This window comes from Protopterus annectens, chromosome 9.part0, assembly GCF_019279795.1.
Source record: "Protopterus annectens isolate FY-2018-M chromosome 9.part0, PAN1.0, whole genome shotgun sequence".
In the NCBI taxonomy this organism is placed as follows: domain Eukaryota; kingdom Metazoa; phylum Chordata; order Ceratodontiformes; family Protopteridae; genus Protopterus; species Protopterus annectens.
The window spans coordinates 1,002,899,118-1,002,922,836 of record NC_056743.1 but is presented as its reverse complement, the minus strand read 5'-3'; the positions used below and the strand labels follow the sequence as shown (position 1 = coordinate 1,002,922,836).

The window sequence follows — 23,719 nt, the reverse complement described above, 5'->3', positions numbered from 1 at the left end:
CAATTTTTAGAGGGCCAATGCCTACTAAATCTGGGAGACTGTACTTGCAGGAAATCTTTAACAGTTTGCATAGATTTAGCTTTTTTCTCCATCTTTTTAAGTACTACTACTGCTCTGTTGCCAAACAGGCGGGTCTTGGTTTAAAAAGGAACTTGAGAGAGTCAGGAACCCTGTAATATCGGTCAGGTTTTCTGGGAGCAAGAGGTAGAGAGTCAGGGGCCAAGCTAGATTCCAAAAAGGCATCATCAACAATGTCCAGTACAGGGGAATAGCTAAAGGTCTGTGTTGGGGCACATCAAATCCCCAAGTCTCTTTTTAGAGTCAGAGAAATCTTAGCTTTCCCAGTGAAAATGCTTCCTAAGAGTATGCAAGGTTTCACCAAAAGAAAAATCCTCTGGAGGGGAAGCAGAAGGAATAGAGTCCTCTGCATCAGAATCTGCATAGGTAGATAAGGGTAAACCTTGGTCCTCAAAGGAAGCAGAAATTTAAGAATCCTGATCAGAAGAATCAAACAAACTCAGTCCTAGATCTCCTAAAAGGGGAAGGTTGGCTTCCGCTGATAAAAGTAGTAAGGTCTTTAGCCATTCTTATCATTTGTTTTTTAGGCATAGAGGCCTGACCATGTGGTCTGGGCGTCGGTTTTCTAGGCATGGATCGAGTTTTAGGCCTTGAAGAAGATGGCGTCCGTTTAATATGCAAGTCAGTAGGCCTGAATACACCCCTCGGAAGCCAGTGCCTGCACAGCGGCTCCAGACCCATCCAAGGTAGAGACATCTGCAGGTTCCACAGTTGAAGTATCTCGCGGCATACCGGGCTCCAAATGGGTCTCAGTAGAGGCCTGCGAATCTGAAGTAGCGGGTATCAGGGGCTGCGAAAGCGCATCAATGAGTACCGGCAAACTGGCGACTAGTTTAGAAGGGTCATCGGCAGCTTTAGACCTATGCGGTCTGTCTCTCTTTATCTTTACGTTTTTTCAGAATGTCGGTAGTCTGGTGGCTTAACGAAGCCATATCTTGGTAATTAAACAGAGTACCAAAATACGTAGAAGCATAAATATACTGACGACGGATAGTTTGTTGTTTAAATAAGGCACAAAACCGACAGCGAGGTACATCGTGATCAGGACCTAGGCAAGGAATATAGTTACGAATGAAAATCTTTATGAGGTATTTGCTTTCCACAAGAAATACAATTATTGACTTTTACTGACATCGGTTTAGAGCAAGAAAAAGTTTCCCCAACGGGGTACTTAGCTTAGTTGAAGACTTTGGTTCTGAAACACGAAAACGAAAATTTCAGGAGTCTGCCAACTGGCACTTGCGAACTGCTTCTGCTTTGGGGATTGCACAGCAAGAAAGACTGGTGTAATGGTGTCGGCTGCATGCTTTATACCCCTGACTACCTGACGTCATGGAAGATGAGAAAGCAAGACCCAAGACTTTGATAATCAGGGCGACTGAGGGCTATTGCAAGCAGATAACCCCCAAATGTGATGACTGCAACAGTGAAACACGAAGAACATCAGTAAAAGAAAGTCTCCGACATGAACATAAAGCTACAAACCTTTGTGCCATCTACAGTCTCTTCGATGTCTAACAGAAAGACACAGTAAAAGCAAGGAATTTTACCATAAACTGTGGTTAATAGCATATTTCATGTTACAAATACTCAGGAAGTATCTATATCACATATAAACAAGAAATATCAAATTCAGTACTGCAATCAGCCTCCACCCAGATGAATGCATTTCAAACAGCAGCTTACCTTACTATTCACACAATAGGGATGGTAGCACTGAGCACACTGTGCACATGCAAGGAGATGTCCCTCTAGTCCTCGACCAAAACTACCACAAACAACACACATATCCTAGGAAACAAAAGGAGATTATTAACCACGCACAGCTTTATTTTATGAACATTAAAAACATGATAAAACAGTGAACAAAAGCTCAGTACCACACAAAAATGTTTGCGAAAAGAGAGTCGTGTTAGTCTACACCCCATGAAGTACAACTGCGCAAGAAGAAAACTACAGCATATTTCCAAGGAGGTGTCCCCCAGTAGTCATCAATTGTAACACTTGGCCTTACTCATTCTTCAGTATCCTGTACAGAATTTTCTCAGAGTAGGTCACATACCATGGAAACTACTGACACTCATGACAACGGACTCCCTTATACAATCCCTCACTGCTGTTCACCTTCATGAGTTCTTTGAGCCTGAATCTGCCACATGGAAGTATGCTTATGACAAAAATTCCAGTACTGATCACGACTTAAGGTTCAGTGAATAAAAAAACACCTAGAAGAAATGTGCAACTTTGTATAAAGGAGAACATGAAACAAGACTGACAGTAAGCATATCATTATTATATCCCACACTACAAGCATACAGCATAAACTGAAAAACAGAAGCAATTTTACAAATTAGTAGAGCAAGGACATACAGATCCCAAATATTGAAGTGAACTTTGTTACAGTAACCTCCTCTCCAAGACCTACTCTTACAGCAAACCTTACACAAATGCATTCATCATTTCTGGAAATAGTATCAGCTTAACAGTACATCTCAATATCCAAGCAGGTTTCCAAGCAGTAAAGGGTCAACCGTGATAGCTGGAGCTACAAGATGTAAGGTACCATGCAAATTAACATCTCATTTTCTGCAAAATAAACTTTTACCTCATACTGCTTGGTAAAGCTGGGAAAAGTACACATTACAAACTCTTAGGTTCTTCGGGGAAAACAATATCAGTCAATACTGATGCCATATACAAACCTGTATCTTTCACAAGGTATATGAAAGACAATGCAGTGAGACAGCCAGAAAGTTAAGGATTAAAAAAAAATGTGTAAACCTTTACAGATGTTTGAAGAGATCACTGCCGAAGTAGCCTACGTGGGTTAAATGCAGTCAAGATATAAAAACTGACCAGCATCCAAAATGTATAAATGTATATACATCTTTAAGCAATGTAAAACTGATAGTAGTACAAGTGAATCTAGGTAGAAATCCTATGCCAGATGAAAACTATCTGCTGAGGTAGTCTCACAGCTGTTTTAGAAACCCGAGATGCATAACTTAATGAAATAACTGACAAACTGAAGCTATATCATTTACTTAAATATGCACCTTGCAATACTACGAAACATAAATACAAATGCAGGAAATTACAGCCCAAACTAGCTTACATTTTTTAATGCTGATATAACAGGTTTCACTCTATACTAAGAACTTAACTGACAACCACGGGCAGAATCTTAATTTACTTGCTGAGCTTTACAAGCCAGTAAATACTACTATACACTTACGCTGAGTGAAGAAAAGAAACAAAGACATGAAACAGGCCATGTTCTCAGCTATTTCTTTACATTTCAGCAGGAATTTCTTGCAAACTGTGTAAAACATATTTTAGAGACAAGTAATACTAAAACCTGCTACTAACATTTTTACTAAGGATTCTCAAACTTTCCATTATTTCCCACTACTTCTACTCATCAGCTGTACCCCTCATGCAAAAAGACGTTTTCCAATAAAGCAAAGATATATGCTCCCATGAGGGCATTTAGGGTAAGAAAGAATAATTATGAAAAATCTTACCATAACCATAAATGTCCTTCTCTTCCATGTTGCAGTATTCTTACTGTGGGACTTCCCGCCTCAGGCAACCACACGTCAGCTCCTATACAAAAGCTTAAGCCTGGTTGCTGTAGGTGCGTGGGGCATCACACGTAGGGCCATAAACCAGGGACCTTAAATGTGATGTCTGCACGCATAGACCTCAGAACTTGAAGGCCAGACAGTCAGAGAGAGAAATAAGTGATTGTCATCTAGAAGTGTCAAGTGTCATATGCTGGCTAGTTGCTCTTGGAGAAGGGTAGAGCTTCCTAATAGCCAGGAGCTAGGTTAGTAGTCCACACATAATGAAGTGGGAAGATGGGAGGGATGGAATACTGGCAACATGGAAGAGGAGGACATCTATGGTTATGGTAAGATTTTATACAACTATTCTATGTCCTTCTATTCCTATGTTGCAGCATTCTTACTGTGGGAGAGTACCACAGTTAGAGGGAAAAGGTGGCGGTACAAGTGGAAGATTCCAGAAACCCCTGCAAGATTGTTCTAGGAAAGCCTGTCCTGGCTCTGGAGACGTGAACTAATTTGTAGTGTTTGGTGAAGTTGTGGATAGTGGACCAGGTGGGCAGCTTCTAAAATGGAAGCTGTGTCCAGTCCTTTGAGGAAGGCTTTGGAAATAGCCATACTTCTGGTGGAACGAGCTCTCACCCCATGGGGTACAGGTTTGCCATGGTGCGAGTAGCAGAAAGTAATGGATTTTCTGATCCAACCTGAAATAGTTTGCTTGGAAACTGCCTTGCCCATAGCCCTGGGGTGGAAGGAGACAAAAAGTTGATCAGATTTTCTTAAGGGCTTAGTTTTGTCTAGGTAAAATCTAAGTTATCTGTGCACATCCAAGGAATGGAGAATCCTCTCAGTCTTGTTAGCTGGACAGGTGAAGAAGGTAGGCAGGTGAATAAATTGATTTAAGGACACCTCGTTTACCACTTTAGGCAGCGTTAGTGCACAAAGCCATCCTGTCCTTGTGGAAAACAGTGTAGTGGGGGGCAGGCCATGAGAGCCTGCAACTGTGACACTCTCCTAGCAGAAATCATGGCCACCAACAGTACAGTTTTCCATGTACATAGTTGTAAAGCAGCATTGCTAGCCAGTTCAAAGGGGACGAGTGTTATTTTTCCAGGACAAAGTTTAGGTTCCAGGGTGGCGGGATGGGTTTTCTAGGTGGTCTGAAAAGGAAAAGTTGAACATCTAGCCTGGATTGTAAAGGGGGTCTAGAGGCAGGAAGGAAGATATGGCTGAAAGATGTACTTTCACTGAGGATTAAGAAAGGCCATCCTTAGTGAGTTCACGCACATGCAAGAACTAGAGGAAGGGTCAGCCTGTCTGGGATGCCTATCCTTATGTAGACAACATTTTGAGAATCTCTCCCATTTTGATTAGTATGATTTTTTTAGTAGTAGGTTTTCTAGCCTCCCTCAGGATTGTAAGCATGTCCTCTGAATACTGGTGTCTAAAAGGGATTAGAAGTTTATCACCCAGAGTGTTAGTGCTAACATATGTAGTTGAGGATGGATTAGGGTTCCCTTTTGTTGTGCGAGAAAGTCCACCTTGTGGGGATTGCCCTTGGCTGAGTGAAGTAGGGGGAACCATTGCTGCCTTGGCCAGTAGGGGATCACCAATAAGATTTTTGGTTTGTCCTTCCTGATTTTCAGTAGGACCTTTGGATTAGAGGGAATGGGGGAAGTGTAACGAAACAGTCCCTTCCAAATGATGAAGGCATCTACTCTCCAGGCTAGTGAGAGTGACCCTTGATGAAGAAATTGATCAATTATCTGTTCTGGGGGGAGGAAAACAGATCCACTTGAGCAGTGCCCCACCAGTGGACAATGTCTATAAAGGTTTCCCTGTTCAGCATCCACTCGTGCTGTAGAGATGATGTTCTACCGAGATGATCTGCCTGTTTGTTGCCCTGAGTAGGGATGTATGAGGCCTGCAGGGACAGGTTGTGCCTGGAGGCAAGGTCACAGATTTGTAGAGTCATTACACAAAGGAGGTAAGCATTGGTTCCTCCTTGTTTGTTGAGGTACCACATGACTGTGGTGTTGTCTGTGAGTATTAAAAGGGGACCCAGATGAAGGGTAGGAAGAAAAGCCTCAAGGGCTAAGAGAACTGCAGTCATCTCCCTGACTCTGATGTGTTTCTTTTGAAGGGCAGGATTCCAAGTTTCCTGAACCTTGAAATCCTTGCAGATGGCTGCCCACCCTAGGTCTGATGCATCTGTGAAAATGAAAGTACAGTTGTATACACTTACCATAAATGTAGATGTTCAAGTGTATTCACTGTTGCAGTCATCACATTTGGGTTATCTGCTTGCATTAAGCCTGAGTCAGCCTGATTAACAAAGTCTTGGGTCCTGAGTCAGTTGCTGTCTCTTCTTCTGTGACTTCAGGTCGTCAGGGGTATAAAACATGCAGCCGACGTCATTACATCAGTTTTTCTTGCCCCAGATGTCAGGTTCCCCCTAATGGGAAGCAATTAAATCTACAAAAATACAAGGTTATACCTCCAACAAAAAAGCAAATACACCAAAAAGCTTTTAAGCATAGTAAAGGAGAGAAGATGTATAGCCAAAAGAAATCGGGGCCTGGAGGGAGGGTAACCAGGACTGCAACAGTGAATACACTCGAACATCTACATTTACGGTAAGTGTACACAACTGTACTAAGTTCTTCGTATTTCACTGTTGCAGGCATCACGTTTGGGTAGATTCCCAAAGCTGAGGATGGGAGGAGGAATTTAGATAGCATTAAGACCAGCTATAAGGCCCTGCAAGACTGCAGTGGCAAAGCCAGCTCTGGATTTAGAGAAAATTGGCAAATGGTAATGCTTGGTGAAATTATGTACAGAACTCCAGGTAGCAGCTTCCAGGATGTCCCTGGTAGGTACGCCCCTGAGAAAAGCTGTAGAGGTAGATGCAGCCCTGGTTGAGTGGGGTCTGATCCCCTGTGGGATAGGTTTTCCATGGTGCTTAGCCTTGCCCTCTGTCCCTGGATACCACCTTTGGCATGAAAGAGCGATTGGTCCAAAGGGACACCCCATCCGCATGAAAGATGATGAAAGGCTCCACTGCCATAAGGGCCTGTAATTCAGATACCCTTCTTGCTGAAGTGACTGCTAAAAGAAAAGCTGTTTTCCAAGAAAGGAATTTGAAATCTGCAGTAGCAGCTGGCTCGAAAGGAGGAAGAGTGAGCTTCTCGAAAACAATGGTAAGGTCCCAGGCTGGAGTTAGAGCTCTACTGGGTGGTCTTAAACTTTTGGCCCCTCTGAGGAACTGCATGAGCAGTGGATGAGAGAAGAGGGGAGGTTCCATGTTATAATGAGCTGAAATGGCGGAGGCGTGGATTTTTATTGAGGAAAAAGACAGGCCTTTGTGAAGCATCTCAGTTAAGTACTGCAAAATCTGAGGTAAAATGGGCACTGCTGTGCTCATCCCTAGAGATTGGTTCCAGGCACTTCCTTTCCTGTAAAATGATATCCATCACTGGTTTACTGAGGGATGGTAAAGGACAGATTACGTAATTAGCCAGGCTGCTAGGTTCAGTGTTTGAAGCTGAGGGTGCAGAATCTTGTTCTCCTGCTGAGACAGCAGGGTAGGAGTCTGAGGGCAGGTACCATAGGCTCAACAGTAACACACTGCGCAAAAGGGGGTACCCAGTGTTGGCGTGGCCAGTCTGGTGCAATCAAAATTGTCCTTGGTTTGTCTTGTTTGATCTTTAGTAGTATTTTGGAGAGCAGAGGCAGAGGAGGAAAGGCAAAAACTGATAGGTTTTTACAGCTGAAGGACAGAGCATCCACTTTCCAAGCTTGTCTGTGGAGAGCCCTTGTGCAAAATTTTTCCAATTGATAGTTCTGGGGGGGGGGGGGGGGGCAAACAGGTCAATATCTGGGCTCCCCCATTTGCTTGTCAACATGTTGAAAATCGTTGGTTCCAGTTTCCACTCGTGTGGGTCCATGAGGTATCTGCTTAGTCCGTCAGCCAGTGTATTTAGTTTTCCTGGCAGGAATTGAGCTTGTAGATGCACTTGGTAGCTCAAGGCTGTGTTCCACAATGCCATGGCTAGTCTGTAGAGGGGGCAAGAATGTGTACCCCCCCCCACTTGTTTATGTACCACATAACAGTGGTGTTGTCTGTCTTTACCAATAATTGTTCAGGAAGAATGTGGTCCTTGAAGGCTGTCAGAGCATTCTGTACACCTAAAATTTCTTTTTGATTGATATGCAGGTGCATTTGACTTGGGTTCCATTTACCCTGAATGGACTTCCCTGCCAGGTGTGTCCCCCATGCACAGTCTAAACCATCTGTTATTAGGGTTTGGGTGGCAGGGGGTAGTGTGAATGGTAATCCTTTGTTTTGGTGGCAGGCCTCTGCCCACCAAAGGAACTCAAGGCGTAGACAAGGTGTGATAGGAATCACTGCTTCTAGATCCTGAGCATGTTGACACCATAGGCTTTTTAGATACCACTGTAGTTTCCTCATATGCAGTATTGCATATGGAATTAGAAGAATGCAGGAGGCCATGAACCCCAAGGCTTGTATTTGCCTTGCAGACAAGCAGGGTTTTTGTGGCCACATGTTTGTGAAGTAGGATGTCAAATTAATTTGTTTCTCTGCCGTGAGGAAAGCCATCTGGGAAGCTGTATTCAAGCTTGCTCCCAGGAATATAATTTGTTGGCAGGGTACTAGGTGAGATTTCTTTTCGTTTATGGTGTAGCCCAGACAAGTTAGCACCCTTTGTACAAAACCCAGAAGATTCAAAAGTATGTCCTGGCTTTCTGCCTGAATTAGACAATCATACTGGTATGGGTATATTTGAATATTTTTTTGCCTGCAAAATGCAAAGACTGGAGCTAGGCACTTTATGAATACCCTGGGCGCAATAGATAAGCCAAAGGGCAGTGCAGAGAAAGTACAGTTTTGTACCTACCATAAATGTAGATGTTTGAGTGTATACCCTGCTGAAGTCATCACACTTTGGTTATCCTGCTGTCAGGCGGGCCCACAGTCGGCCTGAATTCCAAAGTCTTGGTCCAGCGTCGGTTGCTGCCGCTTCTTCCCTGACGTCAATGCACCAGGGATATTCAAAAGGCATCCAATGCCATTTCCTTCAGTTTTTCTTGCCCCAGATGTCAGGTGCCCCCCCAAAAGGTGGTCAGTAGGTAGTACCAATAATAAAAGTTTATCACAAACAAAACATCCCTCTAGCCATAAGCAAATACACCACAAAGGTTGCATCAGATATTAAGGGATTGAAAGGTTTTAGTTGGGTCAGAGGGGATGGAGGGAGGGTAACCTGGACTGCAGCAGGGTATACACTCGAACATCTACATTTATGGTAGGTACAAAAAGTACAGTTTTGTACCTACCATAAATGTAGATGTTTGAGTGCTAATACAGCTGCAGTAATCACAGATGGGGTTCTCTGCCGTCAGGCGGGTCCTCGGTCGGCCGAAATCCAAAGTCTTGGTCCGGCGTCGGTTGTCGTCACTCTCTTCCCTGACGTCAGTGTGACAGGGGTATATAAGACACAGCCGACGCCACATTCTTCAGTCTTTCTTGCCCCAGATGTCAAGTGCCCCCAGAAGGAAGGCAATACATAAATTTTATATATATATATATATATATATATATATATATATATATATATATATAGATATATATATTCAAGCAATGCAATGTAATAAAAAAAAACAGTAGTTGCAAGCAAATACATCATAGAAGGATAACCCCAAATTAGGTTGCAAGAGGAGGTGTTAGCCACTAGTCCTTTACCAAGAGGGGAAGGAGGGAGGGAAACCTGGACTGCAGCTGTATTAGCACTCGAACATCTACATTTATGGTAGGTACAAAACTGTACTATGTTCATCGTGCATACACAGCTGCAGTAATCACAGATGGGTAGAATCCCAAAGCTACGCACAGGGTGGTAAGCACTAGGTGGAACTGGGATGAGCCAGAACACCCTGCAACACAGCAGTGGCAAAGCCTGCTCTAGTTTTGGAATATAAAGGCAGATGGTAGTGTTTTGTGAAGGTATGCACAGAGCTCAAAGTGGCTGCCTCCAAAATATCTTTGGTAGGAACTCCTCTGAGGAAGGCTGTAGAGGTTGCTGTGGCCCTGGTGGAGTGGGATCTGATGCCTGTAGGGACATATTTTCCATGATAGGAGTAACAAAATCGTATGCAGTGGCCTATCCATTTTGAAATTGTCTGTTTGGTAACTGGCTTTCCTTGAGCTCCTACAGCATAGGACACAAAAAGTTGTTCTGATTTTCTGAAATACTTTGTTCTGTCCAAATAGTAACGTAGCTGTCTATGGATGTCTAAGGAGTGCAGCAGCCTTTCCCCTTTGTTTTGAGGATTAGGGTAAAAGGTAGGTAAGTGTATGGCTTGATTTAAAGCTACCCTGGACACTACTTTAGGCATAAATGATGGATTGGTTCGAAGGGAAACCCTGTCCTGATGGAAGATGAGAAAAGGCTGCACAGCCATGAGGGCTTGTAGTTCCAAAACCCTACGAGCTGAGGTAATGGCCAGAAGGAAAGCTGTTTTCCAGGACAAATATAGCAAATCTGTTGAGGCAGCTGGTTCAAAAGGAGGCAATGTTAATTTTTCTAAAATGTAATTAAGACCCCAGGCTGACACAGGTTGCTTACTTGGTGGTCTTATATTTTTTGCCCCTCTGAGGAACTGTCTTAAGAGTGGGTGAGAGAATAAGGGTGGATTCGTGTTGAATTCTGCAGAAATGGCTGAGGCGTGGATTTTTATGGAGGAAAACGAACGTCCACTGTTCAGCAACTCAGCTAGATACTGTAGTACCCGAGGCAAATTCAGCTTTCTAGGGTCCTGGCCTTTTTTCTCATTCCAAGAGCAAAACCGTTTCCATTTTGCGGAGTAAGCCTTTCTAGTAGATGGCCTTCTGGCCTCCAAAATGATGTCCTGCACCTCTTTGGGGAGTAGTGTCTGATGAGGTGTTAAGGAATTTTCCATGCAGCTAGATTGAGTGTTTTCAGCTGGCTGTGAAGAGTTTTGTAGCTGTGCTGAGTCAACAGAAGAGGCATTAGAGGTAGGGGCCAGGGAGGAGTATGTGTTAGGCTCCTCAGGAGTGGATACCAGTGTTGCCTCGGCCAGTCTGGAGCAATCAATATCATCTTCGGTCTGTCTGTTCTTGCTTTCAAGAGCACCTTGGGCAGAAGAGGCAGAGGTGGGAAAGCGTAAACTGTCCATGCTGCCCAACTGAATGAAAGGGTGTCCACTCTCCAGGCCTTTGGATGAAAGGTCCTTGAACAAAACTTTTACAATTGATGATTCCTGTGGGAGGCGAAGAGATCTATGTCTGGCCTCCCCCACGCTTGGATTATTTTTGTAAACACTTGAGGATGCAACTTCCATTTGTGTGGATCTGTCATATTTCTGCTTAGATTGTCTGCCAGCGTGTTTTCCAAACCTGGCAAGTACTGTGCTTGAAGTTCGATTTGCCATTCCAGAGCCAAGTTCCAAAGTGTCATGGCTAGTCTGCACAGGGGGTATGAATGTGTTCCTCCTTGTTTATGTACCACATTACTGTGGTGTTGTCTGTTCTTATCAATAATTGTCCTGGATGCAGGAGGTCCTTGAAAGCTGTAATTGCATTTATCACTGCTAGCATTTCTTTTTGATTGATGTGAAGGTGCTTTTCTTTTTGGGACCATTTGCCCTGAATGCACCTGTCTGTCATGTGCGCCCCCCAGGCGTAATCTGAGGCGTCTGTTGTGATGACTTGATTTGCTTGAGGCTTGCAGAATGGGAGACCTGTATTTGTTTGACATGCTTAGGCCCACCATAGGAATTCCTTTTGCAAACATGGAATTATTGGTATTATTGTTTCCAAACTGTGGCTGTGTTGAGACCATAGGTTTTTTAGGTACCATTGAAGTTTCCTCATATGCAACTTTGCACATGGGATTAAAAGAATGCAAGATGCCATGAAGCCAGAGCCTGCAGGATTTTCCTTGCAGTAAGCCTGGTACAATTTGCTAGCATTTTGAAGTACTGAGTTAGTTGCCCCTGTTTTTCTGGCGTAAGATAGGCCATCTGGGTGTTTGTGTCCAAGTTGGCACCCAGGAAAATTATTTTCTGAGCTGGTGTTAGTCTGGATTTCTCTTTGTTGATTGTGTATCCCAGAGAGTTCAGTAACTGTGTTGCATAAGCCAGATGATCCAGAAGTATGTGCTTGCTGTCCGCTTGGATCAGGCAGTCGTCCAAATAAGGGTAAATTTGTATCACTTGAAGTCTGCAGTAGGCAATTACTGATGCCAGGCATTTCGTGAATACTCTGGGCGCAGTAAATAAGCCAAAGGACAATGCAGAGAATTGATAGTGGATTGAACCTGCAAGAAATCTGAGGTATCTTCTGCAACTTTGTCTGATTGGGACATGCAGGTATGCCTCCTTGAGGTCCAATGTTACCAGCCAAAACTCCTTGCCCAGCATGGGAAGAAGCTGCTGTAATGTGAGCATCTTGAATTTTGGTACGAGTAAGAATGTGTTTAGGATGGATAAGTCCAAAATGGGTCTCCAGTCAGTTCCTTTCCTTGGTACCAGAAATAGCCTGGAATAAAAACCTTGGCCTTGTTCGTGAGTAGGTACCTCTTGAATAGCTTTCATGTCTATGAGCTTTGAAATTTGTAGTTGTGCCTCTGCCCTTTGATTGTGTGGCAGGTTTGGCATGCCTCTCGTTTTTGGCAGAGTGTGAAAATGAAATCTGTAGCCTCTGTCTATAACGTCCAGGATCCATTTGTCTGTTGTGACAATATGCCAATTTCTTGTAAATAATGCCAGCTTTCCTCCCAAAGGTGCTGCCAGCTGAGACTTGCTTGGCGTGGAAAGGAGGAAGTCATTGGTTTTGCTTCCTATATTGTAGTGCACTGTCTTCGCCACCTCTTGGTGCTGGAGTTTGCCATTGCCTGCCTCTATATGATCCTTGTGATTGTCCTCTGCCCCTTGAGTGCCTGTATCTACCTCTTTGGGGCTTGTCCGTGGCTGGAAAGGACCAGTTTTTAGAAGGCCAATTTCTGCTAAAACGTGGTGGTTGAACCTGCAGAAAAGCTTTGACAGTTTGCATAGATTTGGCTTTTTCTTCCATTTTCCGTAGTATCGCCTCAGCATTAGTACCAAATAGCACATCCTTTTGTAAAGGAGCATCTAATAGTTTAGCTTTCACATGATCAGGCAAGATTTGTTCCCTAAGCCATGCATGTCTACGAATAACTGATCCTGTAACAGCAGCTCTACTTGAGGCCTCTAGGGCATCATAGCCACATTGTAAGGTGTGTTTAAACACTTGTTCTGCACTATGCATCATATCCTGCAACTCCTTCAAATCTAGTTGTTCAGGTTGAGACATTTTATTTCTTAATTGTGGTAACAGAAACTTCTGATATTTAAGCATATGAAACTGACAATTTACGGCCCTCATGGCTAGGGTGGCCGAGGTATATACCTTTTCCCCCCACCTTTCTAAGGATCTAGACTCTCTTTCGGAAGGTAGTGGATTCTTAGCAGTAGAGGCCTTCATTCCCTTGGGGCCTTGAGAAATGGTTTCAGGGTCAGCATTATGGCTTTTGTACAGAAATTGGTGAGAGTTAGGAACTCTGTAGTACCTATCAGGCTTGACTGGGGCAGGGAATCTGGACTAAGGCAAGCCTCCGAATAAACATCATCCAGTACATCCAAGACAGGAGGAATAGCCAGAGGTCTGTGTTGAGGTAACAAAAGAAATTCCCTAAGTCTTTTCTTGGAATCAGAAAAGTCTTGGCCTTCCCAATGGAAGTGTTCCCTCAAGGTGTGCAAGGTTTCCCCAAAAGAAAAATCCTCAGGAGGAGATACAGAGGGAATGGACTGCTCCGCATCAGAATCTTCAAAAGGGGAGAAAGAGTGTTCCTCTACATCAGAATGATCTGAAAAAATGGAGCCCTGATCCGAAGAAGGAGAATCTTCCTCCACTCTGGGTCTCTTGTCTGGAGGGGGTTGGGAACCCCTGAGAAGAGTAATTAAATCCTCAGCCATTTTAAGCATCTGCTTTTTAGGCATGGGGCCTGGAGATGGGCCCTGTGCAACAGGCCTCTTGGGATGCCTGCCTGATTTGGACTTAGTAAAGGCCTTAATAGAAAAGGAAGATGAGGGTCTAAAGACACCATGGGTGGAAGTGTACCTGTCCACATTAGGAGGCTCAACGCTCACAGTGGCTTCGGTGGTTGTAGTCTGGGTATGGGCCGAGGTACCTGCGGTCTCAGTTACAGAAGACCCCGCCAAAGAAGTGTCGTTGGTAGTCAGGGACTGCAAAGGCGTCTCGCTGAGAACCGGACCACGTGTAGCCGGTTTTGGCGTGGTGTCGGTGGGGACCGCGGACCTCGCATATCGGTCTTTGTCCTTGCGTTTTTTGGACAAAACGGTAGTCGGAGTCTCCGACGACATTTTATAATCAAAGGCTTTACCGAAAAAGTGTTGGGCGAACTCCGCCCGACGCTTAATAGTGCGCTTATTGAAAGTAGCACAAAAGCAACAGCCCGAGATGTCATGGTCTGGGCCTAAACAAGGTATGCAAAGGGAATGGAAATCCTTATGCGGTATTTGCTTCCCACAAGAAATACAATTGTTAACTTTTTCTGACATCGGTCTGAGGCAAGAAAAATTTCCCCAATGGGGTACTTTAGCTTTAATGAAGACTTCGGTTTCCAATTTTTCGTAAATTCAGGAGCTGGCCGACCTGCACTTGCGAACTGCTTCTGCTTCGGGCACCGTGCGGCAAAAAAGACTGGAGAATATGGCGTCGGCTGTGTCTTATATACCCCTGTCGCACTGACATCAGGGAAGAGAGCGACGACAACCGACGCCGGACCAAGACTTTGGAATTCGGCCGACCGAGGACCCGCCTGACGGCAGAGAACCCCATCTGTGATTACTGCAGCTGTATGCACGATGAACATCTGTACTATGTTCATCTTGTTACCCTGCTGCAGTCATCACACTTGGGTAGAATCCCAAAGCTAAGGATGGGAGGTGGAGTCAAACAGGGTTAGAGGAGGCTAGAAGTCCCTGCAAAACTGCAGTGGCAAAGCCAGCTCTAGTCAGAGTAAAGTGGTAAGTGATAGTGTTTGGTGAAGGTGTGTACTGAACTCCAAGTTGCAGCTTCCAGAATATCCTTGGTTGACACCCCCCCCTGAGGAAGGCTGTAGATGTAGCTGCTGCCCTGGTAGAGTGGGGCCTTATGCTAGCAGGAACTTGTTTTCCATGATGGGTGTAGCAAAAACGTATGCAATGTCCTATCCACTTGGAAATGGTCTGTTCTGAGATAGCCTTTCCTTGTGATGCTGTAGCATAGGATACAAAAAGCTGGTCAGATTTTCTAAAAACCTTAGTTTTATCCAAGTAGTAACGTAGTTGGCCTGTGAATGTCCAAGGAATACAGGAGTCTTTCTCCTTTGTTCTGTGGATTTGGAAAGAAGGTGGGTAAATGGATGGTTTGATTTAGAGCCACACCGGATACCACCTTTGGCATAAAAGAGGGGTTAGTTCGTAGAGAAACTCTGTCTTGATGAAAAATGAGGAAAGGCTCTACTACCATTAGTGCCTGTAGCTGAGACTCTTCTGGCTGAAGTAATTGCTAGCAGCAGGGCAGTCTTCCATGATATAAACTTTAAGTCAGCTGAGAAAGCTAGCTCAAAAGGTGGTAGCGCAAGTTTTTCCATAACAAAATTGAGGTCCCAAGTTGGTGTTGTCGCTCTCCTGGGAGGCCTAATATTTTTGGCCCGTCTGAGATGCTGCCTTAGAAGTGGATGTGAAAATAAGGGAAGATCCGTGTTGTAGTGAGCTGAAATAGCTGAGGCATGGATTTTAATAGATGAAAAAGAAAGTCTTTTGTGTAACATCTCAAGTTAAATATTGCAGAATCTGAGGTTTGTCCAGCTGAAGGGTATTTTGGCCTTTAGCTTGGTTCCAGGCGCAAAATCTTTCACATTTGTCTGAGTAGGCTTTCCTGGTGCTGGGCCTCCTAGCCTCCAGAATAACATCCATAACAGCTTGTGAAAGAGGAGCTGGCTGGTTGCTTAGGTGATTTGCCATGCAGCCAAATTTAAGGTTTTGAGCTGGCTATGTAGAATCTGACTGCCTTGCTGTGTGAGCAGATAAGGAATTTGTGGTAAAATCCATGGTGGGCCCTGGGCCATGTTCCTTAGTAGTGGGTACCAGTGCTGGTGTGGCCAGTCTAAGGCAATGAGCAACATTCGGGGTCTCTCCATCCTGACTTTCAGCGGCACCTTTGTGAGAAGGGGCAATGGAGGAAAGGCATATACTGTCAGCATTTTCCAACTGAATGAGAGTGCGTCCACTTTCCAAGCTTGATGGTGAAATGTCCTTGTGCAAAATTTTGATAGCTGATAGTTTTGGGGGTTGGCAAACAGGTCTATGTCTGGGCGCCCCCATTTTTGAGTTATCACTGCAAATACTTGTGGATCCAGTTTCCACTCGTGGGGATCCATGATGTTTCTGCTTAGGTCGTCTGCGAATGTGGTCTTTTTTCCTGGCAGGAATTGAGCTTCTAATTGAACTTGGTAAGCCAGTGCTGTGTTCCACAAGGTCACTGCTTGCCTGCATAGAAGGGTAGGAGTGAGTACCCCCTTGTTTATGTACCACATCACTGTGGTGTTGTCTGTCCTTATTATAAGCTGTCCTGGATGTAAGAGGTCCTTGAAGGCTGTCCGGGCATTCTGTACAGCTAACATTTTTTTTTGATTGATGTGCAGATTCCTTTGATCTGCAGTCCATATGCCTTGAACGCACCATCCTGTCATGTGTGCCCCCCAGGCATAGTCCGATGCATCTGTTGTCATAGTTTGCCTGGCTGGGGGGGGGGGGGGTAAGGTGAAAGGCTGACCCTTGTTGAGGTGACATGCCTGTGACCACCATAGAAACTCCTGTTGAAGGCAGGGAATCAGAGGTATCATTGTTTCCAAGCTGTGGCTGTGTTGAGTCCATACGCTTTTTAGGTACCATTGTAATTTCCTCATATGCAGTTTTGCAAATGGTATTAGTAGTATGCAAGATGCCATGAACCCCAAGGTCTGCAGAATTTTTCTTGCAGGGAGTTGGGTCTTTGTTGCCATTATTTTGAAGTATTGAGTTAGTAGTTGTTTGTCTGGCGTCAGATGAGCCATCTGGGCCGTTGTATTCAAGCTGGCACCCAGGAATGTCATATTTTGTGAGGGCACTAGTTTTGATTTCTTTTCGTTTACTGTGTACCCTAGGCAACTTAGAAGGTGTTTTACAAAAGTCAGATGTTGTAAGAGAATATCCTTGCTTTCTGCTTGGATGAGGCAGTCGTCCAGGTATGGGTATATTTGAATTCCTCTTTGTCTGCAGTATGCAATTACTGGTGCCAGGCATTTTGTGAAGACCCTGGGCGCAGTAGATAAGCCAAAGGGCAGTGCAGAGAATTGGTAATGGGTTGAACCTGCAATGAAACGGAGGTATCTTCTGCAATTCTGTCTGATAGGGACATGCAGGTATGCCTCCTTCAGGTCCAACGTTACTAGCCAAGCTTTCTTGCCCAACAAGGGAAGAAGCTGCTGTAGTGTTAGCATCTTGAATTTGGGTACTTGCAAGAAGGTGTTTAGAACTGAAAGGTCCAGAATGGGTCTCCAAGCATTGTCCTTTCTGGGGACTAGAAAGAGCCTTGAGTAAAATCCTTGGCCTTGCTCCTGTTTAGGTACCAGTTGAATGGCTCTCATGTCCATGAAAGCTGTAATTTGTTTTTGTGGCAAGTTTGGCATTCCTTTTATTCTTGGCAAGGTGTGGAAATGGAATCTGTATCCTTGTGAGATAATGTCTAGGACCCATTTGTCCTTTGTGACGATGCGCCAGTTGTCTGTAAAAAATGCTAATTTTCCTCCCAAGGGAGCTGCCAAAAGAGTTTTGCTTGGCAGTTTGAGGTTTAAGTAATTGTGTTTGCCTTCTAGTAGTTTGGGACCGGTCTTCTCTCCCTTCTGTGTTGTAGCGCCCCATTGGCGAGGTTTGTAAGGGATTTGCGCTGGTCCTCTGCCCCTTGGGCGTCTGTATTTACCCCTCTGTGGTCTGTGAGAAGCTGGAAAGGACCAATTTTTTGTTGGCCAATTTCTGCTGAAGCATGGGGGTTGTACCTGTAAGAAATTTTGACCATCTGCATAGATTTTGCCTTATCCTCCATTTTCTTTAAAACCTCTTCTGTTTTAACCCCAAATAAGACATCCTGCTGTAAGGGTGCATCTAGTAACTTTGCTTTAACATGATCAGGCAGAGTTTGTTCCTTTAACCAAGCATGCCTACGTATAACAGACCCAGTAACAGCTGCTCTACAGGAAGCTTCCAAGGAATCAAATCCACATTGTAAAGTATGTTTGCCCACCTGTTCAGCTGCATGCAACAGATCCTGCATTTGCTTGAATTCAGACTGTTGAGGGTGCATGCTCATCTTTTGTTTTATTTGAGACATTAGGAATTGCTGGTATTTAAGCATGTGAAATTGACAATTTAGTGCTCTCATAGCTAGAGTAGCTGAGGTGTAAACCTTCTTCCTCCACCTATCTAGTGCTCTGGAGTCCCTTTCAGAGGGTACAGGATTTTTAGCCATAGAAGCCTTAGCCCCTTTGGGACCCTGGGAGATTGTCTCTGGGCCAGCAAAGTACAGTTTTGTACCTACCATAAATGTAGATGTTCGGGTGTTCACCCTGCTGCAGTCATCACACTTGGGTTATCCTGTCGTCAGGCAGTCCCACAGTCGGCTGGAATTCCAAAGTCTTGGTCCAGCGTCGGTTGCTATCACTTCTTCCCTGATGTCAGTGCGCCAGGGGTATAAATAATGCATCCAACGCCATTTTCTTCAGTTTTTCTTGCCCCAGATGTCAGGTGCCCCCAAAAAGGTGGTCAGAAAGTAGTACCAAACTAAGAAAATTTTGCATAAACACAAAATCTCTCCAGCTATAAGCAAATACATCAGGAAGGTATTGTAGAGATTTAGCCAGTTAGATCAGAGGGGACAGAGGGAGGGGTAACCTGGACTGCAGCAGGGTGAACACTCGAACATCTACATTTATGGTAGGTACAAAACTGTACTATGTTCATCGTGTTACCCTGCTGCAGTCATTACACTTGGGTAGAATCCCAAAGCTAAGGATGGGTGGAGGAGTCAGAGGGTTAGAGGATGCTAGAAGGCCCTGCAGAACTGCAGTGGCGAAGCCAGCCCTAGTCTTAGAGTAAAGAGGTTAGTGATAGTGTTTGGTAAAGGTGTGTACTGAACTCCAAGTTGCAGCTTCCAAAATCGCCTTGGTTGGAACCTCCCTGAGGAAGGCTGTAGATGTAGTTGTTGCCCTGGCAGAGTGGGGCCTAATGGTAGCAGGAACTGGTTTTCCATGATGGGTATAGCAAAAACGAATGCAATGTCCTATCCATTTGGAAATGGTTTATTTTGATATAGCCTTCCCTTGTGAAGCTGTAGCATAGGATACAAAGAGCTGGTCAGATTTTCTGAAAACCTTAGTTTTATCCAAATAGTAACGAAGTTGCCTGTGAATGTCCAAGGAATGCAGGAGTCTTTCTCCTTTGTTCTGTGGATTTGGGAAGAAGGTGGGCAAGTGGATGGTTTGATTTAAAGCCACACTGGAAACCACCTTAGGCTTGAAGGAAGGATTAGTTCGTAGAGAAACTCTGTCTTGATGGAAAATGAGGAAGGGTTCCACTGCCATTAGTGCCTGCAGCTCAGACTCTTCTAGCTGAAGTTATTGCTAGCAGCAGGGCAGTCTTCCATGATAGGAACTGTAGATCTGCAGAGAAAGCTGGTTCAAAGGGAGGTAACGCGAGTTTTTCCAGAACAAAGTTGAGGTCCCATGTTGGTGTAGGTGCTCTCCTGGGGGGCCTAATGTTTTTTGCCCCTCTGAGGAACTGCCTTAGAAGTGGATGAGAAAATAAGGGTGGATCTGTGTTGTAGTGGGCTGAAATAGCTGATGCATGGATTTTAATGGAAGAAAGAGACAGTCCTTTGTGCAACATCTCAGTTAAATACTGTAGTATGTGGGGCTGAATTGTGTCTTGGCCTTCAGTTTGGTTCCAGGCACAAAACCTTTTCCATTTGTCCGAATAAGCCTTCCTGGTGCTGGGCCTCCTAGCTTCCAGAATAACATCCATAACTGCTTGGGAAAGAGGAGCTGGCTGGATGCTTAGTTGATTTGCCATGCAGCCAGGTTTAAGGTGTTGAGCTGGCTGTGAAGAATCTGATTGTCTTGCTGTGTGAGCAAATGGGTAATTTGTGGTAAAATCCAAGGTGGGCCCTTGGCCATATTCCTCAATAGTGGGTACCAGTGCTGCCGTGGCCAGTCTGGGGCTAAGAGTATCAGTCGTTGTCTGTCCTTCCTGACTTTTAGAAGCACCCTTGTGAGGAGAGGCAATGGAGGGAAGGCATATACTGCCAGGTTTTTCCAGATGAATCAGAGTGCATCCACTTTCCAAGCTTGATGGTGAAGTGTCCTTGTACAGAATTTTGTTAGTTGATAGTTTTGAGGACTGGCAAACAGGTCTATGTCTGGAAGGCCCCATTTTTGAGTTATCAATGCAAATACTTGTGGATCCAGTTCCCACTCGTGGGGATCCATGATGTTTCTGCTGAGGTTGTCTGCCAATGTGTTCTTCTTTCCTGGCAGGAATTGAGCTTGTAACTGAACTTGGTAAGCCAGAGCTGTGTTCCACAAGGTCATTGCTTGCCTGCATAGAGGGTAGGAGTGTGTACCCCCTTGTTTGTTTATGTACCACATTACTGTGGTGTTGTCCGTCCTTATTGTAAGTTGTCCTGGATGTAATAGATTCTTGAAGGCTGTCTGAGCATTCTGTACAGCTAGCATCTCTTTTTGATTGATGTGCAGATTCCTTTGATCTGCAGTCCATACGCCTTGAACGCACTGTCCTGCCATGTGTGCCCCCCAGGCATAGTCCGAAGCATCTGTTGTCATAGTTTGCCTGGCTGGGGGCAAGGTGAAAGGCTGACCCTTCTTGAGGTGACATGCCTGTGACCACCATAGAAACTCCTGTAGGCAGGGAATGAGAGCTATCATTGTGTCCAAGCTGTGGCTGTGTTGAGAGCATACGCTTTTAGGTACCACTGTAATTTCCTCATATGCAGCTTTGCAAATGGTATTAGTAGTATACAAGATGCCATGAAGCCCAAGGCCTGCAGAATTTTTCTTGCAGGTAGTTGGGTCTTTGTTGCCATTGTTTTGAAATACTGAGTCAGTTGTATTTGTTTGTCTGGCATCAGATAAGCCTTCTGGGCCGTTGTATTCAAGCTGGCACCCAGGAATGTCATATTTTGTGAGGGTACTAGTTTTGATTTCTTTTCGTTTGCTGTGAACCCCAGGCAACTTAGATGTTTTACAACAGCCAGATGTTGTAAGAGGATGTCCTTGCTTTCTGCTTGGATGAGGCAGTCGTCCAGGTATGGGTATATTTGAATTCCTCTTTGTCTGCAGTATGCAATTACTGGTGCCAGGCATTTTGTGAAGACCCTGGGCGCAGTAGATAAGCCAAAGGGCAGTGCAGAGAATTGGTAATGGGTTGAACCTGCAATGAAACGGAGGTATCTTCTGCAATTTTGTCTGATAGGGACATGCAGGTATGCCTCCTTGAGGTCCAATGTAACTAGCCATGCTTCCTTGCCCAACATGGGAAGTAGCTGCTGTAGTGTTAGCATCTTGAATTTGGGTACTTGTAAGAAGGTGTTTAGAATTGAAAGGTCCAGAATTGGTCTCCAGGCATTGCCCTTCCTGGGAACTAGAAAAGAGTCTTGAGTAAAATCTTTGGCCTTGCTCTCGATTAAGTACCAGTTGAATGGCTGATGTCCATGAGAGCTGAAATTTGTTTTTGTGCCTTTGCCCATTGATTTTGTGGCGGATTTGGCATTCCTCTTTTCATTGGCAAGGTGTGAACATGGAATCTGTATCCTCCTGAAATTATGTCTAGGACCCATTTGTCCTTTGTGACAATGTGCCAGTTGTCCGATAAAAGTGCGAGTTTTCCTCCCAAGGGGGCTGCCAAGAGATTGTTGCTTGGCCAAATGAGGTGCCAGTCACTGAGTTTGCCTTCTGGTAGTTTGGGACCTGTCTTCTCCTCCCTTCTGTGTTGCAGTGCCCCATCGGCGAGGTTTGTACTGGGCTTAAGGTTGTCCTCTGCCTCTTGGACGTCTGCATTTACCCCTCTGTGGTCTGTCAGTAGCTGGAAAGGACCAATTTTTTGTTGGCCAATTTCTGCTGAAGTGAGGGGGCTGTACCTGTAGGAAATCTTTGACTGTCTGCATGGATTTAACCTTATCCACCATTTTCTTTAAGACTTCTTCTGCTTTAACTCCAAAAAGAACATCCTGCTGTAAGGGAGCATCTAGAAGCTTTGCTTTAACATGTTCAGGCAGAGTTTGTTCCTTTAACCAAGAATGCCTACGTATAACAGACCCAGTGACAGCTGCTCTGCAGGAAGCCTCTAAAAAATCAAACCCACATTGTAAAGTATAAGTTTGCCCACCTGTTCAGTTGCGTGCAACAGATCCTGCATTTCTTTCAATTCAGACTGTTGAGGGAGTGTGCTCATTCTTTGTTTTAACTAAGATATAAGAAATTGTTGATACTTTTAACATGTGAAATTGGCAATTTAGTGCCCTCATAGCTAAAGTGGCTGAGGTGTAAACCTTTTCCCCCCACCTGTCTAGTGCTCTGGAGTCCCTTTCAAAGGGTACAGGATTTTTTGCCAGAGAAGCCTTAGCCCCTTTGGGACCCTGGGAGATAGTCTCTGGATCAGCAACAGAGCTATTATAAAGAAATTTGTGGGAATCAGGCACTCTATAGTATCTATCAGGTTTGGCCAGAGCAGGAGGCAGAGAGTCTGGGTTCAAACTGTATTCTAAGTAAACATCATCCACAATGTCTAAAACTGGGGGGATGGCAATTGGTTTGTGTTGGGGGAGTAAAAGAAACTCTCTGAGCCTTTTCTTTGAGTCAGAGTAGTCCTGACCTTCCCAGTGAAAGTGTTCCCTCATGGTATGTAAGGTTTCCCCAAAGGAATAGTCTTCAGGGGGAGAAGCTGAGGGAATGGAATCTTCAGCATCAGAATCTTCATAAGGGGGAAAGGAATAATCCTGTTCCTCAGAGGAGCCTGAGGAAATAGACACTTGATCAGAGGAGGCATAATCCTCCTATTGTCTAGGCCTTTTGTCTGGGGGGGGGTTGGGAACCCCTGATTAAAGAAATCAAATCTTCAGCCATTTTAAGCATCTGTTTCTTAGACATGGGGCCTTGAACTGGAGACTGATGTGCAGTCTTTTTTGGTTTTAGAGGAGTCTTAAGCTTAGCATAAGATTTTATGGTGAGAGTAGTCGGTCTGAAGACACCTTCTGTAACCGGAGGCGTTTCCACAGCATCGGCTTCTCCCTCTGCAATGTTGTCGGTAGGGCCTAAAGAAAATGGCTACGTCGGCCTAGAACTCTCAGCTTGAGAATCCAAAGCGGTCTGGGGCTCCAATTCTGTGGTTGCCAGGGGCTGTGTAGGCTCCTCACTGAAAACTGGAGAACCGGCGACCAGCCCAGCCGAGGCCTCGGAGTCTGGCTTGGATCTAGACTGCCTGTCTTTATCTTTGCGTTTGTTATGCACGCCGGTAGTCGGATGCTCTGACGGCATAGTGTAATTGAATTTCCTACCGAAAGTGTCGTGCGAAATCAAAGTGTCGCTTTATAGTTCGCTTATTGACCCTAGCACAAAACCGACAACCAGTGACGTCGTGGTCTGGGCCTAGGCAAGGTATACAATAAGAATGAAAGTCCTTACGAGGTATTTGCTTCCCATAAGAAATGCAATTGTTAACTTTTTCTGACATTGGACTGAGGCAAGAAAAGGTTCTTTGTGAAGGAAATAAGGCACCAAAATCTTCTTTACCAATATTTTAATGGTCCACAGCACCACACCAGAATTCCAACCAAGAACACAGCCAAATACAAAGCTCATAAACGCCAAATCTCAACACTGCGTTTTCGTTTAGATCAC

General features: G+C 44.7%; 1 protein-coding gene across 1 annotated transcript in view; it reads right to left on the bottom strand.

Annotated features, from left to right (window-relative positions):
- Positions 1 to 23,719, bottom strand: part of KMT2D (lysine methyltransferase 2D) — a 3,358,270-nt gene that overhangs the window by 1,806,132 nt on the left and 1,528,419 nt on the right. Inside the window, exon 16 of the mRNA XM_044082193.1 lies at positions 1,765 to 1,869. Coding sequence (XP_043938128.1) covers positions 1,765 to 1,869 — 105 coding nt within the window. The remainder of the gene's footprint in view (positions 1 to 1,764; positions 1,870 to 23,719) is intronic.